At 49.0% G+C, this 21247-nt stretch overlaps 1 protein-coding gene across 3 annotated transcripts in view; it reads left to right on the forward strand.

The window, feature by feature from the left end:
* Positions 1 to 21247, forward strand: part of GAS2L1 (growth arrest specific 2 like 1) — a 412663-nt gene that overhangs the window by 316921 nt on the left and 74495 nt on the right. For all 3 annotated transcript variants that reach the window (XM_069619267.1, XM_069619265.1, XM_069619266.1), the window contains exon 5: positions 10249 to 10660. In XM_069619267.1, coding sequence (XP_069475368.1) covers positions 10249 to 10660 — 412 coding nt within the window. The remainder of the gene's footprint in view (positions 1 to 10248; positions 10661 to 21247) is intronic.

Consider the following 21247-nt stretch of genomic DNA (forward strand, 5'->3'; position numbering starts at 1 on the left):
TATTGGTGAGTGCCAGATCACTGCTCCGTTGAATGATTTAAGGAATATACCCCATACTTGCAAATCTTTCTTGATTCCCCGCCAATTCTGACTCTGTGGTGCCCCTCTTTCGCCCCTCTTGTTCTCTGTTCAATCCTTCTTTGGAATATCCTGCCTTGTGGTATAACCCTACCAGCAAAGCTTAGTTTACCTGCCAGTGATTGCAATTCCTTAACCGTGGCCTTATGTTTTCCTTTTAGGCTTTTGATTGTTCTCAATAGGTCTGCCACTTTTTCCTCCGGGATCCTGCACACTCCCCTTCGTGAGTCTATTTCTATCCCTAGAAATTGGATTCTTTGTGTTGGGCCCATTGTTGCTTCTTCCGCCAGCGGGAAGCCCCAATCTTCTGTTAATGCCATGAATTTATTCAAGGTAGCCCTACATAGTTCGGAACCCTGTGTTCCCACAAATAAAAAATCGTCCAGGTAGTGAACTACTTGTGCCTCCTCCATCTCCTTTGTGAGTGCCCATTGTAAGAATGAACTCACTTTTTCAAAATATGCACATGAGATGGCGCAACCCATTGGTAGGCATTTATCGACAAAATATTCGCTCTCCCAATGCATGCATAGCCACCTCTGTGATTCCCTATTGACTGGAAGCAGGCGAAATGCTGACTTTATATCGGCCTTCGCCATCCATGCCTCCTCCCCTGCTTTCCTGACCACCTGTACTGCTTCTTGAAAATCTGCATAAGACACTGACACTGCATCCTGTGGTATGCCATCGTTCACCGATGCCCCTGGAGGGTATGATAAGTGGTGAATCAGCCTGAATTGGCCTGCTTCCTTCTTTGGGACCAGCCCCAATGGTGAGAATATGTATTCGAAAAATGGAGGGGATCTGTATGGGCCCCCTATCCTCCCCAGTTCTACTTCTTTCTTGATTTTCTGGCCCACTAACACTCTGTTCTCTAAAGCGGATTTCAGGTTTTTTGGGGTATTCTGGGACCCATGCCCTTCAAATGGTATATTGAAACCCTCCTGGAAGCCTCTCCTGATCGTCTCTGCGACTTCTTTGTCTTGAAAAACCTGTAGCCACATCTCCATTCTTTCAATCTTAACTGCTGTGGCCCCTTTCTCACCGTTTTTCTTAACTCCGTTTCTCCAGTACCCTGTGTGCGCTGGATGCTGTTCTGGTACATTTTGTGGTACTATGTTCGCCCCTACAATTTTTGCATCTGTGGCTGAATTTGCATTTCTTGCCCCAGCTACATGGTACCCCATTCTCAAAGTTTCGACAATGCGTTGCCTCTGTCCTAGTTGGCCCATTGTTTCCCCTACAACCCCCTTGTGCTGTTGGCAATATGCTGTTCTGCCAACTTTTCTGTGAGCTGTATTGCCTGCTCCGAAAACTCTGATCCCTTGCTCTGTCATAATTGCTCTCATATCTTCTGGTATTATATTTATAATCGTTTCTAAAATCGTTTTGCCAATATTGCCTCCTTTGATATCCTCCCGCACTACTCTGTTCCCTGGCGTCCCATTTTTCTTTTATCACATTGAATATGTACAGGTTGAAGTTCTCCTCATCCCAACCTATATCTGGGAAGCAATCCATTTCTTTTCTAAATTCGTGGTCATATTCTTTCCATGCATCTCCCCCAAATGCTTTGTAAACCTTCAACACCCTCTGCTGGTATGTTAACAGTGATAAACCGTCTTCTGGGTATTTTTGCAGTATGATAGTGGACATAATTTGGAAAGCCGCTGTCCAATTATCAAAATTCCTAGGTACTGGTGCCCTTTTTAGTAAACCCTTCTCATCCTCCTTTATATCCTCTAATGATACATTCTGTCCTCTCTTTTGTACATCTAGTAACGAAAAGATATCTATAAATTCTTTCCTCCATATTTTTTCCTTCACTTTTTCATTAATGTACCATGCCTGCGCCTTCATAGAACGCCCCTGGGCGTCTTTCCTGACCGTGAGCCTGCCATATTTTGTCATAACTGTGGCTGGTTCTTGTACTGCTATGTTTGTAAGCCCGGCCGGCGCCACCGGTATGCTGGTGTTCGCCCCCTGGGGAGTTGACCCTGGCGCAACCCCTTGTCCCCACCGTGTGGGATGGGTACCCCATTGTCTGCTGGACTTGGCCCACCAGTCCCCTGACCGTCACCTGCCCCATCTGTCCTGGCCTTTTTCTGCTTATCTTTACGTATTACCCCCTTCTATCTCACCCATGCCTTCAAGTGCTCCCTTTCCTCGTCCTCACTACTATCCTCCTCCTCGGATGTCACTGCCAATTGTTCGGACCTGTGCTTTTTGTGTCTCTTTTCTTTTTCTTCCTGGGTTCTGGGCGACTTACCCTGAACCGTGATGCATTCTTTCAACATTTTAACAATTTTGTCCCCAATGTTATTATCAATTTTTTCTTTACCTTTTTTGTTGGTTTTCTTTCGCCTCTTCTTGGGCTCCTCCGGCTGCTCCTGTGACCCCCCTGCCACTTCTCTCGCCCTCTTCTGGCCTTGTGGTATTGCTACCTCCTCTTCGCTGCTGCTGGACTCATCTAGTAGCAAAGGCGACATTGCCCTTGTCTTCTCCTCCTTCACCATCAGCTCCAGCACCCACTGCGCTCCATATTCTTTTTCTGCTTTTTTAGCCCATGCGCTAAATTCTTGCGCTCTTCTTGCCCTTTCTTCAGCCATTGCTTCCAAAATTCGTTTTTGTTCAGCTCAGACGTGCAAAGATCTTCTTAACACTATAATTACTATTCCTGATCCTTTCAGAATTTTGCAGTAGGAGGTTTGGCCCGAACCCCAAACCTCTCAGACATAAGTCAGCACACCTACTGACCTTGCCCCAGAGCCTGTCTGTGTTTCCGGGCTGCTGTTAAAGATGTTACTTGTCCTGGATTTCCAAAACGTTGGATTATAACTCAGGCCCCCAGCGTATCTAATCAGTTAATTTCCAGTGTTTATGGGTTGCCGTTACTTTGGCCGCCCGGGCGCCTGTATCTTTAAAAGAAATTCCCAGCGCGTCCGCTCCCACCGATTGCATGAGTCTGGGCCGGCCACGCCCCCTCGCGCCTGTACCTTTAAAGATCTTTGTTGTTGCAGGCCCCAGACAGCGCCCGGGTAAACGTAATCGATTTGTTCGCTCGAGGGGGGTGGCCCCGCCTTCCTGCTACTCCTGTGCTATACGTTTATTCTCCCGAGCGGGCTTCCTTGCAGCGGTTACCTCCTCGCTGCTCTCCGATGTGGATCCTCCTGCCCGCCGCGCCTATGGCTGTTTTCCCGTGCTGCTTCTACGTTCCGGGGAGTGCTGCTCTGTTGTCCTCTCCCCTCGCCTTGGTCTCCGATGCGACGGCGCGACTCCGGCTGACTTCCCACGCAGGTTTTTCACTTCTCCTGCACACCAGCACTTGTCTCCTGCGCCGCCTGGATCTCCGCCGAGGGTTACTCCCAGTAAGTGAATTGAGGAATTGGCATTAGTAAGCCCGCAAGAGCAAACCTGGCCAAGTGACTCTGGAAGAGGAAAACCGACAGTAAGCCCGCAAGAGCAAACCAAAACGTTTCCTTCTCCCCCTTTTCCAGTCCCTGGGAGCTTACCCAAAAGAGGTGAGCTCCTTACCTTGTTGTGCCTATCCTTCTTTTCGTTGGGGTACTTATACCCCCTTGGCCCATTGTTGTACTTCTGGGGGGCTGGACTTCCTCCTGCCCCACTGTTGCTTTTACCTCACATCTTTCCCCATGTGTGTTTGTGTTCCCTTGGCAACGCCGCGGGTGGGGGCGCCGCTTGGCTGCCCCTCCCCTTGCAGTTCGCGCCGTTTGGTTCCCCCACCCGGCGCCTAACCCCCCAGGCCCTCTATCGTGCCGCACTTTGTGCCGCACGGGGCCTGGGGCAGACGATTTGTTGCTGGCGGATAGTAAGGCTTTATGCGGCAATTAATGTTGCGGCTTCATTTAGTTATCCGGCATCCATGACTTCCCAGTATTGCCGGATAGCACAGCTTTATGCTGCAGTTAATTTTTTGGCTTCATTTAGTTAGCTGCCATATTTGGTTATCCGGCACACTTGATTTTCCATTGGTGCCGGATAACAAGGCTTTTTGATGCAGTTGATTTTGCGTATAAAAAGCTAAATGCTTCACTCAAATTCCAAATTAAGGCCTTGATTCAGTGGGTTATGTGTAAGCAGATTTTCCCCCACTCTCAACCCTCCCCCCCACACCCCTGTCCCCCAGCTTCCAGGCTTAGAAGAGAGCCTGAATCACTAAGTGACTTGGCCACCATGGTGGGCATCTGCTTGGCAAAGGCTTCTCCTACCTATTCTTGCTTCTGGTGCTGCACATGGAGCCAATCACCCGAGCCCAAGGGGGCCTTCCACCAGCCCTGAGGAGATAGAGGCAGTGGCATGGCTAGTCCCACCCACCACCCCTTCCTACTATCTCTAAATTGGCACCTGATGTAGATGGTATCCAGTCAATATATCTAAAAGGAAATGGCCCAAAATGTCACCCTCACTATTGCGACGGCCGCAATACCAGATTTCTTTTAAACACCCCCTTTACACCAAATATATATGTGGGGGGAGTATGGGATATTATAGTAATACGGGTGGCAGTGGGAGGTCTCTCCCCGCATACCTATGTGGTGTAAGGAGGATTTAATTTTAAAAACAAAGAATAGTCTGCATTTTTGGCTGTGGCAATTATGTGTGGTCGCAGTGATCACATAGATCCTATCTAAAACCTTAGAGTGGTACATTTCAGAGTGGACCACAACACTGAAAAACACTGCAAACATTAATTAAATAAATAAAGGATAGTAGGGTAAACGGGTTAAAATGGGTCAGGATGGGGTTGGGGTGGCGTTATAAGGGTATAAAAAATAGGGTGGCCCTCTGGAAATTACAAAACTCGTGTGAAAAGGGGGGGGGCATCAACCTGCCGAACTTTGAATTGTATTACCTTGCAGGACCCCTACTTTGAGGGGGCTTGGAAGGGGCCCCTCAAATTAAAAAAACAAAAAGAGATTCAGTGTTTTTCGGTATTTTGTCCACGATGAAATTTGCCACTCTGTAACTGTGGTAGGTAAGATCACATATAACCGATGTAGATGTGGAGGAGTGGGTGAGGCTCAGCATCTATTAGGACTACCAGAGGTAGCACGGCTTTGCCATCATCTCAAAAACGAGGCAAGACCCGGAAATAGGGGTGAGTTGCCTACTTGCAAAAGGTGTTCAAAAGAGGAAAATCCCCGCAAGGAGTGACTCCCCGCAAGAGGGAGAGCTTTACTTTTTTACAAATAGCAACGGGATGCATCTGCCGCCACTCAACCCCTCAATAACTTAATGGCATGGAACCGGCCGATGGAAGGAACTGAAAGACGTGAAGTGGACATTCAGTGATGGAGAAAGCCCAGTACTAGCTTCATTGGTCCCCTTTCAATGGCGACCAACTGCGCCTAGTCCTTCCTGGGGCATCGGGCTCTGAATGTCGGCGCGGGCTATGATTTCTCCTTGAAAGGTGGCCTGTAGTGAGATAGAATAGGGTCCCTTATTTATTTATATATTGCATTGCAAACAGTAGGTTGATTCAGAGAGCAGGAAGGACCGGGATTCGTTGGCCTGCGACGGACTGGTAACATACAATGTACGCATTGAAGGAGAAGTGTTAAGAAAGAGCGATGAGAAACCGTGTTTAGTGCACAAGATAAACAAGAGGAGACGTAGTGCAATCGTTGCCGCGAACGTTGTCGCTTTGTGGTTGGGGGTTTTCTACAATTTCTCATTCCGGTTTAGACAAAAGGCTCCTCCTAGGCCCTGTATTCTACGTGCAAAATACAGATGTCCAAGCAGATCCAGCTTTCGTCTGAACCACTTTCCCAGCCTGTGAAAGCACATGCAGTGTCCGTCCCCTGAGATGGGATACCGCCTGCTCTAGACTCCACTACATCGCCATTGCCATTTGCGAGATTGGGCAGCTAGTCTGACCAGACTACTGGATAAGCCTGGTTCCATCTCTGCATCCTATGACAGCACGACCAACAGTGACAATATCAAACGTTCAAAGGGATTTCTGCCAACAGGTCCATTGCACTGCGGCCACCCCAAAGGGGAGCTCTGCAGACAGATTGACCACAAATGAGGACCAGCAAATGGTCACATTATCTTACAGTCACTATGGCTCTCCTCAAAAACACTGACCACAAGGAGGTCACTATTTTAGACACCTCTCTCTCCGCAAACAGACTGGCCACGCTGAAGTCCTCCGGATAGTCACACAATCAGACATTCGCCACGGCTCTCTGCAAACAGAGTGACTACACCAAAGACTTTCAGATAGTCTTATTATCAGACCATCACCATGACTGTCTGCAAACTAACAGATCACGCTGAGGTCCACCAGTTGGTCACACCATCAGACCTTCCCTATGGAGGGCCTCCAGAGGGTCAGACTATCAGGCCTTCACCATAGCTCTCTGTGAACAGACTGGCCACAATGAGACCTACCAGATGGCCACACTATCAAACCTTTACCATGGGTATCTGCAGTGTGACCACACACGGGACCTTCAGATGGCCAAATAATCATACATTTGCTGTCCTTCACCACCGCTCTCTACAAACACACTGACCATGCTGACGTCCTCCAGGTGGCCACAGTATCAGACCTTCAACATCGCTCTTTGAAAATCGGACGTCTGCCCCTGACACCTTCCACAACATTTGCCCTACCTGACATTCAAAGGGACGCTCTGACAGAAGACTTGCAGCCCTTACGATATGCCTCATGGTTCCTCTAGAAGACCCGCAGTGGGCACTTTACAAAATGGCGTACAATTCTGGGACCGTTCTCAACACTGATGGTATTAGATCATCTATAGGGTAGTGCAATGCAAACAGGCACTCTCCTCTGCCACTGCCCCCAATGGTGACACCATCCGACCCTTAATGGGACACCCTATAAACGGACCTTCTATCCTGAGGCAGCCCCCAACAACAACAGTGCTAGACCGACAATGTGATACTGCAAATACTGCATAAACACAACCTTAATAGTGACTCAAACAGACTTCAATAGGGTGCTCTGGAAAGGGACAAATTAGCCCAAGCCAATCTGCACATGTGAAACTATAAAGCTTCCAATGGCATCCTCTACCATGGGCCATCTAATGGAAGAACCATCAGATATCCAATGGGACCATCTACAGATAGATCTACTGCCCCACCAACTCCCCTTACAACGACATCATCAAACCTTTGCTCAGACATCATGCATTGGGAACCACTAACCAGAGAAGACCCCCAAAATAACACTATTATAAATTCAACTGAAACTCTAAAAACAAAATTCAACCTCAACAGCGACTGTATCATGTCTGCACAAGACTCTGTAACAGGACCTCTTATCCTGAAACAATCCCCGCCGTTTCAACTTTACTGATCCACTACAAAATATCCAAATAGCCCAAGTTGACCTATGATGGCTGCACTGCCAGATATTCAATGGGGCCCGCTGCAAAAGGGCCCACTATCATGAGACTGTCCCAGCAGCAATGGCACTGTTAGACCTGTGATGGGTCAGGTGCCAAACAGACCAGCTACCCTAGGACCGCCCAACAATGACAGAGTAAGACCTGTGATGGAACAATCACCAAACTGACCAACTACACTGGGACTTCCCCAACAGACCATAGGACCTGTGATGGGTCAGTCGCCAAACAGACCCACTACCCTGGGGCTGCCCCATTAATGACAAATTAAGATCTATGATGGGTCAGTCGCCAACAGACCAGCTACCCTGGGACCGCCCCAACAATGACACCATAAGAGCTGTGATGAGACAGTCGACAAACAGACCCACTACCCTGGGGCTTCCCCATTAATGACAACTTAAGATCTCATATGGGAAACGCTAAACAGACCTACTACCATGAGACTTCTCCAACAAGGCCACCATAAGACCTTTGATGGGACAATCACCAAACAGACCATCTGCCCTGTGACTGCCCCAACAATGACAGCATAAGAACTTTCATGTGGCAATGGACAAACAGGCCCACTATCGCAAGACTGCCCTATTAATGACACTGCAAGATCTTTGATGGAACAAGCGCCAAACAGTCCTACTACACTAAGACTGACCCATCACTGACACCATAAGACCTTTGATGGGGCACTTTCTAAGCACACCCTCGCCACAATGATATTATCTAACCTTTTCTGGGATTCTCTGTAATTGTGCGGGTACAATGAGACCATCTTCAGCAGTGACTCCACAAGATCTTTTAAGGGGGCATCTAGTATGGAGCCACCTTCAATACAAACCCGAGATCCGCCCAAAATATATAGCTATTACATAATTGATGGTTTCTCTGAAAATAGACTAATGTGTGACTACTTCTATTAGTCAGTATAACGGGCCACTCCTCAAAAAGCTTCTTCCCAACAGTTTCTGGTCAATGCTGCTGGGCCGACGCATTGTGAAATTCCTCCCCGAGGAGCACTGTCAATGCTCCATGACTTCAGCAGTGTGAGCTTCTTCCCAGCAGTCCAGTGTGTGCTCCATGATGCTAGCATCCTGAGCTTCCCTCTGCTTTTGACCGTCAGTGCTCCCGGACTCCAGTAGTATACACCTTCTCCCTGCAGTGCAATGCCGGTGCCACAGGCCGCTCCAGTGTGAGTTTCCCTTGCAGTGCACTGGCAGTACGTCATTGCTCCAGGGGTGAGTTTCCTCCCTCCTGCAGTGCAGTACCTTAGGAGTTTTTTGTGAAGAAATTGAATTTTCTTTGCACCTTCTGAAAACTGAAAAAACAAAAATGTACTTTTTATTGCTATTTGAAAAGTGTGAAAGTGTTCGCTTTTCTACCGCAGAGCCTGGGATTTCCTTTCTCTGATGCCTTAATGCTCCTATTTTGGGCGCAACGTATTGAAGATCTTTGTGTGTGCTGGACTCGCAGCATTTTCCAAGATGGCCGACACCTTTGCTTTGTTGCAGAGGCTGTTGAAGTGACTTCCTACATGCCCCCTGCATGCAATCCCGTTGGCCACTGACAAGCTTATTCTGGCCACTAAGAGACCGGCAGGCTTTAGCCGGCCCCCTCATTCAAATGTTTACTTTTTAAGGCCCTGTCTGTTCCCCTGTCCGTTGCCTGGTCGGGCTTGCGGTCCACTCCTACCCCCATTCGCTCCTATGGAGGTTGAGGAGACCTCTATACTATCTGGTCATGCTGGTTTAAGGAGTCTCTACGTCTTTCCAAGGTCAGCTCCCTCTACAAACTCCTTCAATCCTCATCCCCCAGACATGGACGTTCCCTTATTTAAAAATGCTCATTTGCTACCTGTGCTTTTTCCAACACTGCCTGAAATTCGAATCTAGATGTGCTCACTTGCCACATCTACTTCCTGCTTCTGTTTCTCCTCCTCCCCTCCGCTCCTTTGCCCATGCATGCCTGATGAAGCTCCCTGTAACATGAGGTGAGGCTGTACCAGTATGTTTAATTGCACCTACCTTGACCTATTAATGCTGTCTGTTGTAGCTCCCCGTAACATGAGCAGAGTATGTATATTCTGCATATTCTTGTATCAAGCTCTTAATGTAAGTAGCGCCTAGATGCCTCAGGGTTTTGTGTGCTGTAAATAAATGCCAAATAAATAAATAAAAGTACCAGTGCCGGTAGTAGAGTAGAGTGAGTAGGGAGTAGCACTGTCAATGCTCCATAGGTCCAGCAGTGCTCCACAGCACTGTCAATGCTCCATAGTTCCAGCAGTGTGAGCTTCCTCCCTCAGTGGACTGACAGTGTTCCACAATGCCAGCAGTGTAAGTCCCCCCCCTTGCATTATCCTGCCAGTGGTCCATGACCCCAACATTCTGAGGTTCCTCTACGCAGTGCACTGGGATCCAACATGACTGCAGCAGTGTGAGCTTCCTCGCTGCAGTGCACTTGCAGTGTTCCCGAACTTAATTTGTGTGCTTCCATATTGCAGTGCATTGCCATCATCCATGACACTAGCAGTGTGAGCTTCCTCCCTGAGTGGGCCACAACTGCTGCTCTGGTCCAGCATTTTGAGGTCCGTGCTGCAGTGCACTGCAACTCGCCCATGTCTCCAGCAGTGTGGGCTTCGCCGCTGCAATGCACTGTCAGGGTTCCCTGTTTGCAGCAGTGTGGAATTACAGTGATCAAGTTACATGTTGTTCTCTGACGTTGGGCTGTGGTATGTTATTGCAACATGAGGTTAATTGTCCCATTTTTCCATTGGCAGCTCACCGTATGCAGCAGTCGAGGGGTCTGGGTACCCCAGTGCAGAGAGTGTCAATGGGGGCCTTCAGCTCCCCTCCCCGAGAGTCCAGTCCAGGACGGCCACGCTGGTCGGAAGGAGCCAGTCCACAGCGCCAATCAGAACCTCTACGGGGCCCAGAGAAGAGGACGACCATTGACACGGCCCAAGGCAAGATGGACACCTCGAGGGGCAGCGCAGACACAAGCCCTAGAATCGACTTTCCCAGGCAGGTCTCTGCCCCAGTGCTCAACCCGAGGCAGGACAGGATGGGCAGCACGCCTCCCCGCTCAGCCACAGTCCCGGTCCCGCTGCATAGTGCCGCCAGCCCACGGAGAACCGCAGCACGCATGATCCAGCGAGATGGCTCGGAGCCACGTTCTGCAACCTTGCTCCGGTAAGACGTGCGACACTGAGGCAACACTGCCTCCCTAGCAGTGCCTGTCACTGTCAGTAAGGTTGTACCGCAGCAGGTAGCCCTCCAGCGGTGATGAGTGCTATACGATTCTATCAGTACGTGCTCTCTCTGTGCTGTAGAACTGTAGGAGTGTCAACTTTCTGGTGTTCATGTGCTCAAGAACTCTGCACTTCTCACCTGGGTAAGATTACAGAAACTTTGCACCGGCGCAATGCAAGGGCAAAGTTGCACAGTATAGCACTAAGGCACAGTTTGCTCTAGTGCAAAAAACAATGGAGCTGTATTAGAACACATTTGTACCATCACACGTGCAGGTGAAAATAATTGCCCTAGTACAAAAAACATACACTTACAATGCATTTTTGCACCAGGGCAAAGTTTGCCATAGTACAAATATGGAAAGGTATTAGCACTAGGGCAAAGGTTGCACTAGTGCAAAAAAACACTGGGGACGTATTAGAACACCTTTTCACCACGACACGTGCCATATCTTTTAAGCACCCTTGCAAAAAATTGCCCTAGTACAAAAAACATAGGGCCTCATTACACGGTAGGCGGTGGACCAGGTCCATGCTGGTAAAATACCGGCACCGCCTTGGAGGAAAGGGGAATTACCGCCCTATTCCAAGGTTGGTGGGGCGGTAATTCCTCCTTCCCCCATTGCCCTTCCCCATTCCCATTTTTGCCCCATAGGGCATAATGGGAATGGGGAAGGTGCTAATTACGGTACCGCAAATTGCGGTACCGTAATTTGCAACCTGGTCCCTTTGCGGGTTGGTTTTTAACGCCTGCTAAAAAGCAGGCATTAAAGTACCAACACGCAAAGGGACCTCGTAGTAAGGCAGTAACGGTTAACGGTCACCAGTACCATTACCGGTGACCGTTAACCCTTACCGCCTTCCGTGTAATGAGGCCCATACACTTGCAATGCATTTTTTCACCAAGGCAAAGTCTGCCCTAGTGCTAACATGTAATGGTATTAGCACTAGGGAAAATACGTCCCCAATGTGTTTCTGTAGTCTGGCCCGTGGAGTACTTTAAAAGTGCTTTGGGACTCCAGCAGTGATGGTGTTATTGTTATTTAGTGTTCCCCTTAAGCAGTGATCCATCAGGGCTATAGGAATCCAGAAGTATGCACTCTCCCTTCCCCCTCCATTGCTCTATGCATCTCCCCTCCCCCAGCATTGCTTAATGGACTCTCCCCTCTCCAGCATTGCTCTGTTAGTGCTATAGGACTCCAGCAGTGTGCACTCTCCCCTCCCCAGCATTGCTCTGTTAGTGCTATAGGACTCCAGCAGTATGCACTCTCACCTCCCCCATCATTGCTCTGTTAGTGCTATAGGTCTCCAGTCGTATGCACTCTCCCCTCCCCCAGCATTGCTCTGTAAGTGCTATAGGACTACAGCAGTATGCCCTCTCCCCTCCTCAGCATTGCTGTTAGTGCTATAGGACTCCAGAAGTATACACTCTCCCCTCCCCCAGCATTGCTCTATGCATCTCCCCTCCCCCAGCATTGCTCTGTTAGTGCTATAGGACTCCAGAAGTATACGCTCTCCCCTCCCCCAGCATTGCTCTGTTAGTGCTATGGGACTCCAACAGTATGCACCCCCCTCCACCAGCATTGCCCTGTTACTGCTATAGGGCTCCAGCAGTATGCCCTCTCCCCTACCCCAGCATTGCTCTATGCACTCCTCCCCCCCAGCATTGCTCTGTTAGATCTATAGGGCTCCAGCAGTATGCCCTCTCCCCTCCCCCAGCATTGCTCTATGCACTCTCCCCTCCCCCAGCATTGCTCTTTTAGTGCTATAGGACTCTAGCAGTATGCACTCTCCCCTCCCCCAGCATTGCTCTGGTAGTGCTATAGGACTCCAGCAGTATGCACTCTCCCCTCCCCCAGCATTGCTCTATGCACTCTCCCCTCCCCCAGCATTGCTCTTTTAGTGCTATAGGACTCTAGCAGTATGCACTCTCCCCTCCCCCAGCATTGCTCTATGCACTCTCCCCTCCCCCAGCATTGCTCTTTTAGTGCTATAGGACTCTAGCAGTATGCACTCTCCCCTCCCCCAGCATTGCTCTGGTAGTGCTATAGGACTCCAGCAGTATGCACTCTCCCCTCCCCCAGCATTGCCCTGTTAGTGTTGTAGGGCTCCAGCAGTATGCCCTCTCCCCTCCCTCAGCATTGCTTTATGCACTCTCCCCTCCCACAGCATTGCTCTGTTGGTGCTATAGGGCTCCAGCAGAATGCTCTCTCCCCTCCCCCCAGCATTGCTCTATGCACTCTCCCCCCACCCCCAGCATTGCTCTGTTAGTACTATAGGGCTTCAGCAGTATGCACTCCGCCCCGCCCCCCACCCCAAGCATTGCTCTGTTAGTGTTATAGGGCTTCAGCAGTATGCACTCTCCCCTCCCCAGCATTGCTCTGTTAGTACTATAGGACTCCAGAAGTATGTCCTCTCCCCTCCCCCAGCATTGCTCTATGCACTCTCCCCTCCCCCAGCATTGCTTTGTTAGTGCTATAGGACACCAGCAGTATACCCCCAGCCTACCCTGTTAGTGCTATAGGGCTCCAGCAGTATGCACCCCCCCGCCCCCAGCATTGCTCTGTTAGTGCTATAGGGCTCCAGCAGTATGCACCCCCCTCCAGCATTGCTCTGTAAGTGCTATAGGACTACAGTAGTATGGGGCGCCAGCAGTATGCACTCTCCCCTCCCCCAGCATTGCTCTGTTAGTGCTATAGGGCTCCAACAGAATGCACTCTCCCCTCCCCCAGCATTGCTCTGTTAGTGCTATAGGGCTCTAGCAGTGTGCACTCCCCCCACCCCAGCATTGCTCTGTTAGTCCTATAGGGCTCCAGCAGTATGCACTCTCCCCTCCCCCAGCATTGCTCTGTAAGTGCTATAGGGCTCCAGCAGTATGCACTCTTACCTCCCCAGCATTGCCTGTTAGTGCTATAGGACTCCAGAAGTATGCCCTGTCCCCTCTGCCAGCATTGCTCTATGCACTCTCCCCTCCCCCAACATTGCCATGTTAGTGCTATAGTGCTCCAGCAGTGTAGGATTCCTTGCGCAGTACATGTGCTTCAGAACTCTAGCAGTGTGTGCTTCCCTCCAGCAGTGCCTTAAGAGTGATCTAGCAGTACTCGCTCAGTGTTAAACAACTCCAGTAGTGTGCGCTTCCCCCAGCATTGCTCTTTGAGGGCTATGGGACACCAGCAGCATTCCCCTTCTGCAGTGATCCAAAGGTGCTGAAGGACTCCCCATTGGGCTCTTATCCCAAGCAGTGCTCTGCCAGTGCTTTAGGTCCCCAACAGTTGCATTCCCCCCAGCTGTGCCATTTAAATGCTGTAGAACTCTAGCAGTGTAAGCCTACTTCAAAAGGGCATGTGCTTCAGAAATCTAGCAGTGTGAGCCTCCTCCCAGCAGTGCCCTTTAAGTTCTGCAGGTCTCCAGCAGCGTGCACTTACTCCTGACAGTCCCCTGATGTGCCACCCACCACCCAAATATTTCCTGCCAGTGCTTCCGTCCGAACTCTAGCAGTGTGCCCTTGCTCTAGCCCATGTTGTCAGAACTATAGGACTCCAGTGTGAGCTTCCTCTGGGCAGTGACTGTCTGATATGCTTCTTGGATACGGATTGCCATAGTCATGTCCTCGTTATTCTTGGATATAGATGACTTCATGCATATCCCACTCATATTCTTGGATACGGATTGCTGTAAGCATATCCTATATTCTTGGAGACATATTGCTGCATGCATAGCCCCCATATCCTTGGATACAGATTGCTGCATGCATAGTTTCTCATATTCTTGGGTACAGATTGCTGAACACATATCCCCCCATATTTTCGGTTTCAGATTGCTGCACTGATATCCCCATCACCATATTCTTGGGCATAGATGGTTTCATGCATATCCCCATATTCCTGAATGCACATTGCAGCACACATAGCACCTATATTCTTGGGTACCTATTGCTACATGCATACAGGCGGCTGCATGCATATCCCCCCATATTCTTGGATGCACATTTCTATATGCATATCCCCCCATATTATTGGATGCAGATTGCAGCATGTATAGCCCCCAAATTCTTGGATGCAGATTTCTGCGTGCATTTACCCAATTTTCTTGGATACCGAATTCTGCATGCATATCCCCCTATATTCTTGGATGCAGATTGCTGCATGCATATCCCTATATTCCTGGATGCAGATTGCTGCATGCATATGCCATATTTCTGGATACAAATTGCTGCATGAATATCCCTATATTTCTGGATACAGATTGCTGCATGCATATCCCCCCATATTCTTGGATACAGATTTCTGCATGCATATCCCCCCATATTCTTGGGTGCAGATTGCAGCATGTACATCCCCCGTATTCTTGGATGCAAAGTTCTGCATGCATTTACCCAATTTTCTTGGATACAGATTTCTGCACACATATCCCCCTATATTATTGGATGCAGACTGCTGCATGCATATCCCCCTCCCCATATTCTTGGATGCAGATTGCTGCATGCATACTCCTATATTCTTGGATGCAGATTGGTACATGGATATCCCCCAAGTTCTTAGATACAGATTGATGCACCCATATGCCCCATATTCTAATGGCAGTTAAATCCTTGCTGAGGATCAACCCTAGTGCTTCTTCTCAACAGTGCTATAGGATTCCAGCAGTGTAAGCTTCCTCTAGCAATGCTCTGAACGTGCTATGGGGCTCTGGCAGCGTGAGCCTCCTGCAGCAATGCCCTGTCAGTGCCATGAGACTCTGGCAGTGTGAGCCTCCTCCAACAATGCCCTGTCAGTGCCATGGGACTCTGGCAGTGTGAGCCTCCTGCAGCAATGCCCTGTCCGTTCTATGGGACTCTGGCAGTGTGAGCCTCCTGCAGCAATGCCCTGTCAGCGCTATGGGACTCTGGCAGTGTGAGCTTCCTGCAGCAATGCCCTGTCAGTGCCATGGGACTCTGGCAGTGTGAGCCTCCTCCAACAATGCCCTGTCCGTTCTATGGGACTCTGGCAGTGTGAGCCTCCAGCAGCAATGCCCTGTCAGCGCTATGGGACTCTGGCAGTGTGAGCTTCCTGCAGCAATGCCCTGTCAGTGCCATGGGACTCTGGCAGTGTGAGCCTCCTCCAACAATGCCCTGTCCGTTCTATGGGACTCTGGCAGTGTGAGCCTCCTGCAGCAATGCCCTGTCAGTGCTATGGGATCTGGGAGTGTGAGCCTCCTCCAGAAGTCTCCTGTCAGTGCTATAGGACTCTAGCAGTGTGAGTTGTCTTCCGCAGTGACCAGCCAGTCTAAGAGGCAAAGCACATCATTGCAAGAGCCACTGTTGCCTTCCAGCCGCTGCACTGGCTGCTCTGAGCTCAGGGGGCAGGCTGGCTGCTCTGACTCATAGTGGCAGGACAGTAGGCGAGCCGGGGATCATCTCTTCAAGGCTACCATGACAACCACTCCCTAAATACGGTAATAACAACTCTTGGTGCTGTAACTCGGGCAGGATGCTGGCGGTAATGAGCAGCTCCACTTCCTTTGCTCCACTCGCCTCCTCTTCCTCTCACCCACGGGATATGGTGGCAGTGCAGCCCGAGCAAGACAGGTCCGAGCGCAACCAGTGCATGGGCCTCGTACATGACTCACTGCCACCACGCTAAACCCATACCAGTATTATAGGACCATCGGACTCACACGCACCAACACCAAGCTGAACACCCACCAGTAAAGGTTCATGGCGACCACACTCACTAACACCATCCTGAACTCTCACCAGTACGAGGGTCTCATAGGACTCAGGCTCCCTAACACCATGCTATACTCCCACAACTGCTATAGACACCAAGCAGAATTCTCCCCAGTACTGAATACGCCTGGCCCTCACACTCACTCACACCAAGCCAAACTCCCACCAGTATCAGATCCTCATCGGATCATGCTAACAGCAAGTGATACCCCCACTCATGGATATCACACATCTTAACACCTTACTGACGTCACCGCAGTAACATAGGGCCCACACTCCATAACCCCAAGCGGTCACCCACCGGTACCACATCCTCATGGGACTCACACTCCCTAACACCAAGCAAAACTCCCACCAGCATCAGATCCTCATAAGACTCACACTCAGTAACAACAGGCTAAACACCAACCAGCATCCGATCCTCATAATACTCAGACTCACTAACAAGCTAAACTCCCACCATCCTCATAAGACTCACACTCACTAACAACAAGCTAAACACCCACCAGCATCAGATCCTCATAAGACTCACACTCACTAACAACAAGCTAAACACCAACCAGCATCAGATCCTCATAATACTCACACTCAATGACAAGCTAAACTCCCACCATCCTCAAGACTTACTCTCATTAACAAGCTAAACTCCCACTAGCATCAGATCCTCATAAGACTCACACTCACTAACAACAAGCTAAACTCCCACCAGCATCAGATCCTCATAATACTCATACGCACTAACAAGCTAAACTCCCACAATCCTCATAAGACTAAAACTCACTAACAACAAGCTAAACACCAACCAGCATCCGATCCTCGTAATACTCACACTCAATGACAAGCTAAACTCCCACCAGCATCAGATCCTCATAAGACTCACACTCACTAACAACAAGCTAAACTCCCACCAGCATCAGAACCTCATAAGACTCACACTCACTAACAACAAGCTAAACACCAACCAGCATCCGATCCTCGTAATACTCACACTCAATGACAAGCTAAACTCCCACCATCCTCAAGACTCACTCTCATTAACAAGCTTAACTCCCACCCGCATCAGATCCTCATAAGACTCACCCTCACTAACAACAAGCTAAACTCCCACCAGCATCAGATCCTCATAAGACTCATACTCACTAACAACAAGCTAAACTCCCACCAGAATCAGATCCTCATAAGACTCACACTCAGTAACAACAAGCTAAACACCCAGCAGCATCAGATCCTCATAAGACTCATACTCACTAACAACAAGCTAAACTCCCACCAGAATCAGATCCTCATAAGTCTCACCCTCACTAACAAGCTAAACTCCCACCAGCATCAGATCCTCATAAGACTCATACTCACTAACAACAAGCTAAACTCCCACCAGAATCAGATCCTCATAAGACTCACACTCAGTAACAACAAACTAAACAGCCACCAGTAAAGGTTCATGGCGACCACACTCACTAACACCATCCTGAACTCTCAACAGTACGAGGGTCTCATAGGACTCAGGCTCCTTAACACCATGCTATACTCCCACAACTGCTATAGAGACAAAGCAGAATTCTCCCCAGTACTGAATACGCCTGGCCCTCACACTCACTCACACCAAGCCAAACTCCCACCAGTATCAGATCCTCATCGGATCATGCTAACAGCAAGTGATACCCCCACTCATGGATATCACACATTTTAACACCTTACTGACGTCACCGCAATAACATAGGGCCCACACTCCATAACCTCAAGCGGACCCCCACCGGTACCACAACCTCATGGGACTCACACTCGATAGCACCAAGCTAAACTCCCACCAGCATCAGATCCTCATAAGACTCACACTCCATAACAACAAGCTAAACTCCCACCAGCATCAGATCCTCATAAGACTCACACTCAGTAACAACAAGCTAAACACCCAGCAGTAAAGGCTCATGGACACCGGATGCATTAACATCATCCTGAACTCCACTCAGTGCCAGCTTCTCATGGGCTCACACTCACTAACATCACCCTCTACTCCCACCAGTAGAAGATGCTCATTGGACTCGCACTCACTATTACCAAGCTAAACTCCCCAAGTATAGACTCATGGGCATGACATTAATGTACACTATCCTGAACTATCCCAGTACCAGAGTCTCATTTCACTCACACTCACTGACACCAAGCTATAGACTCCAGCGCTTCAGACCATGAACACTAATTACTATTATTATTAATATTATTAAGATTTTTATTGAGTGCCTACCTAGCTCCGCGAAACAACACAGCACTGTACAATCATAGTGGGAAGAACACAGTGAGGGAAGCAGAGAAACAAGGGAGCAGGGAGCTAACAAAAGGGGTGAGGGGTGAATTGGCAGCAAGGGTTTTACAAACAACCAGGAAAGGAAACATTGGGGAGGAGATCTCCCAGGCTCAGGTAGAGTAGGGAGTGGGGGTCTGTGGACCTAGGTCTTAGGGAGGAGCCATTCCTTCAAGAGTAGGATATTGAGTTCCTGCTTGAACTGTAGAAATGAGTTGGTGAATCTGATGTTGATGGGGAGGAGTTTCCAGAGACGTGGGCAGTGATCGAAGGGAGCAGGAACGGTCAGGAGCGGTGTTCCACTACTTTTATTTTTTTCTGTTTACCGTTCCTCTACTTTTTAAGACCATATTCACCATTCTATGTAGAGGATGTGTCCATTCATGTCCCTATGCAAGTGTAAAGTTGTAATAGGAGCCTTAGTTACTAGTCACTTAGACAATGCCCCAGCCATACCTTGTTACATGTTGCACTATGCTTTCGCCTATCATCTCCCATGCCGAGACCACAGTTCCACTACTTTTCTCTGTACACTTCTACCACTAGGGTTGGGGCATAGACAGGGAATGCATCTTCTGATTATTTCCTTCCTCCTCCGCAGAGATCAAGTCTGCAGATGTCCTTGTTTCTGGTGGATCATAGGCCTCTGGAAATGCTGAGCTTCTCAGTGAGGTAGCTTGGGGCTCTCAGAGTGACAGCCATGTAGATGATGCAACAGGATTTGAAGATGATATGAGCTTGCTGCGAGAGCCAGTGCAATTTGATGGGGGTCGGGTGATGTGGTATTGAATTTGCAGAGTCCATTGATGAGTCTTGCTGCACCATGCAGTACACATCTCAGGGGTCCAGGATAGTCGCCAGAAGGTCTATGGCATTGCCACCATCCAGGTAAGTGAGGACCAAGGCTTGCACAGCAGATCTGAAGTTGTTTCCTGGGATGAAGGGCTTGATTTCCTGCAGGAGGGAACGTTGGTGCCAAGCTGCTTGTGTCTTCCTGGCTATGTGCGGTTGGAAGGAGAGGTATCTGTCGATGTTGAACCCAAGGAACTTGGTGGCCAGCTGGATTGTGAATCCCTCAAGGTTCATAGCAGAGAGCCAGGTCTGAATGTCAGGGTGTTCAGTGTTGCTGGTCAGCAGTTGGAATTCAGTCTTGGAAGGGTTGAGCATTAGACATCTATGACTAGATAAATGTGAGGCAGGATTTGAGCCTTTGGATGTCCTCAACGAAGGAGATCTTGAGGTAGAGATGCATGCCATCTGTGCATTGGTGGATGTGGATGTTGTCTGGAGCAAGGAGGATTCCAAGCGGTTCCATGTGAAGATTGAATATCATGTGGGAGAGGAGGGATCCTAATGGGCGGAGTTGGCTATCTGGAGGAATCCATTTAACTGGTGATGATTAGCAAGGTAAGATTTGAACAAGATTAGACTGATCTTGCTGATCCCCATGCAGCAATGTAGATTGTCGGTGAGTGCCTGGTGGTCTACGTTGTCAAATGCTGCTGAGAGGGAAAGGAGAACCAGGAGGCAAGGGTGGCCATTATCTAGGATTTTAAGGGCATCGTGGATCACCTCGATGATGGCCATTTCTGTGCTGAACCTGGATCTGAAGCCAAATTGGAAGGACTGAAGGAGGTTGTGGGCTTTGATGTGTTGGAGGAGTTGCGTGGTCACTACTTTCTCAAAGATCTTACCCAGGAAGGGAAGATCGGTGATGGGGCGGGCTTGACATGTGGCCAACTTTGCAGCAGACCTGCATATAAACTGGCCTGCTGTTAAATATCAGTTACCAGTTGAATGGTATCCACTACACAGTGCAATTTGCTTTCTGACTGTGAGAACATTCAGACATGTAATATATCGATGGTAAGATAGCTCAGTGGGTTGAGTGCTCACTGCTGTGATGTGTGTGTGATCTGCAGGTTTGAATCCCGGCAAGGCAAACTCAGTCTGTCATCCTTCTGAGGTTGATAAATGAGTATGAACACAGGTTGGGTGATATTGTATGTATATTTGTTCTACATAAAGCGCTAAGTGCTATATAATAAGCCATCATTATCATTTGGCCTTGAACATTTGCTTGCATTCACAGTAATATGGGCCCATATACACTGATATTAATGATACATATAGTGATACATTCTTGTATGAGATGTATATCATATTAGAGTCATATGTTAAGCATATTCTTCATAGTGTACTTGGGAACAATGGTATGTGATGCCACTTCTTGTTTTATCAAGGGGTGACAGGTTGTGACCCATTGCGTCCTGTGATGTCACTTGTGGGAGGGGTCAAATGACATAACTTGGTGTGATGTCATCAGAGTTCAAGGGCTGTGTGATGTCACTTCCGATACCCCTGGCATTTTGCTGAAATGACGTCCCTGGCCTTAACCTTAGACCACCCTCTTGCACCCCTCTGCCCCCCCCCCAAATCAGAGGCATGCTCCCAAGGCCTGGCACACACACATTAACAGCATCATTAATTGTTCATTCTCACTCACACACACACACACA

The sequence above is a fragment of the Ambystoma mexicanum genome, chromosome 10, assembly GCF_040938575.1.
Source record: "Ambystoma mexicanum isolate Mex_15411 chromosome 10, UKY_AmexF1_1, whole genome shotgun sequence".
Lineage (NCBI taxonomy): Eukaryota > Metazoa > Chordata > Amphibia > Caudata > Ambystomatidae > Ambystoma > Ambystoma mexicanum.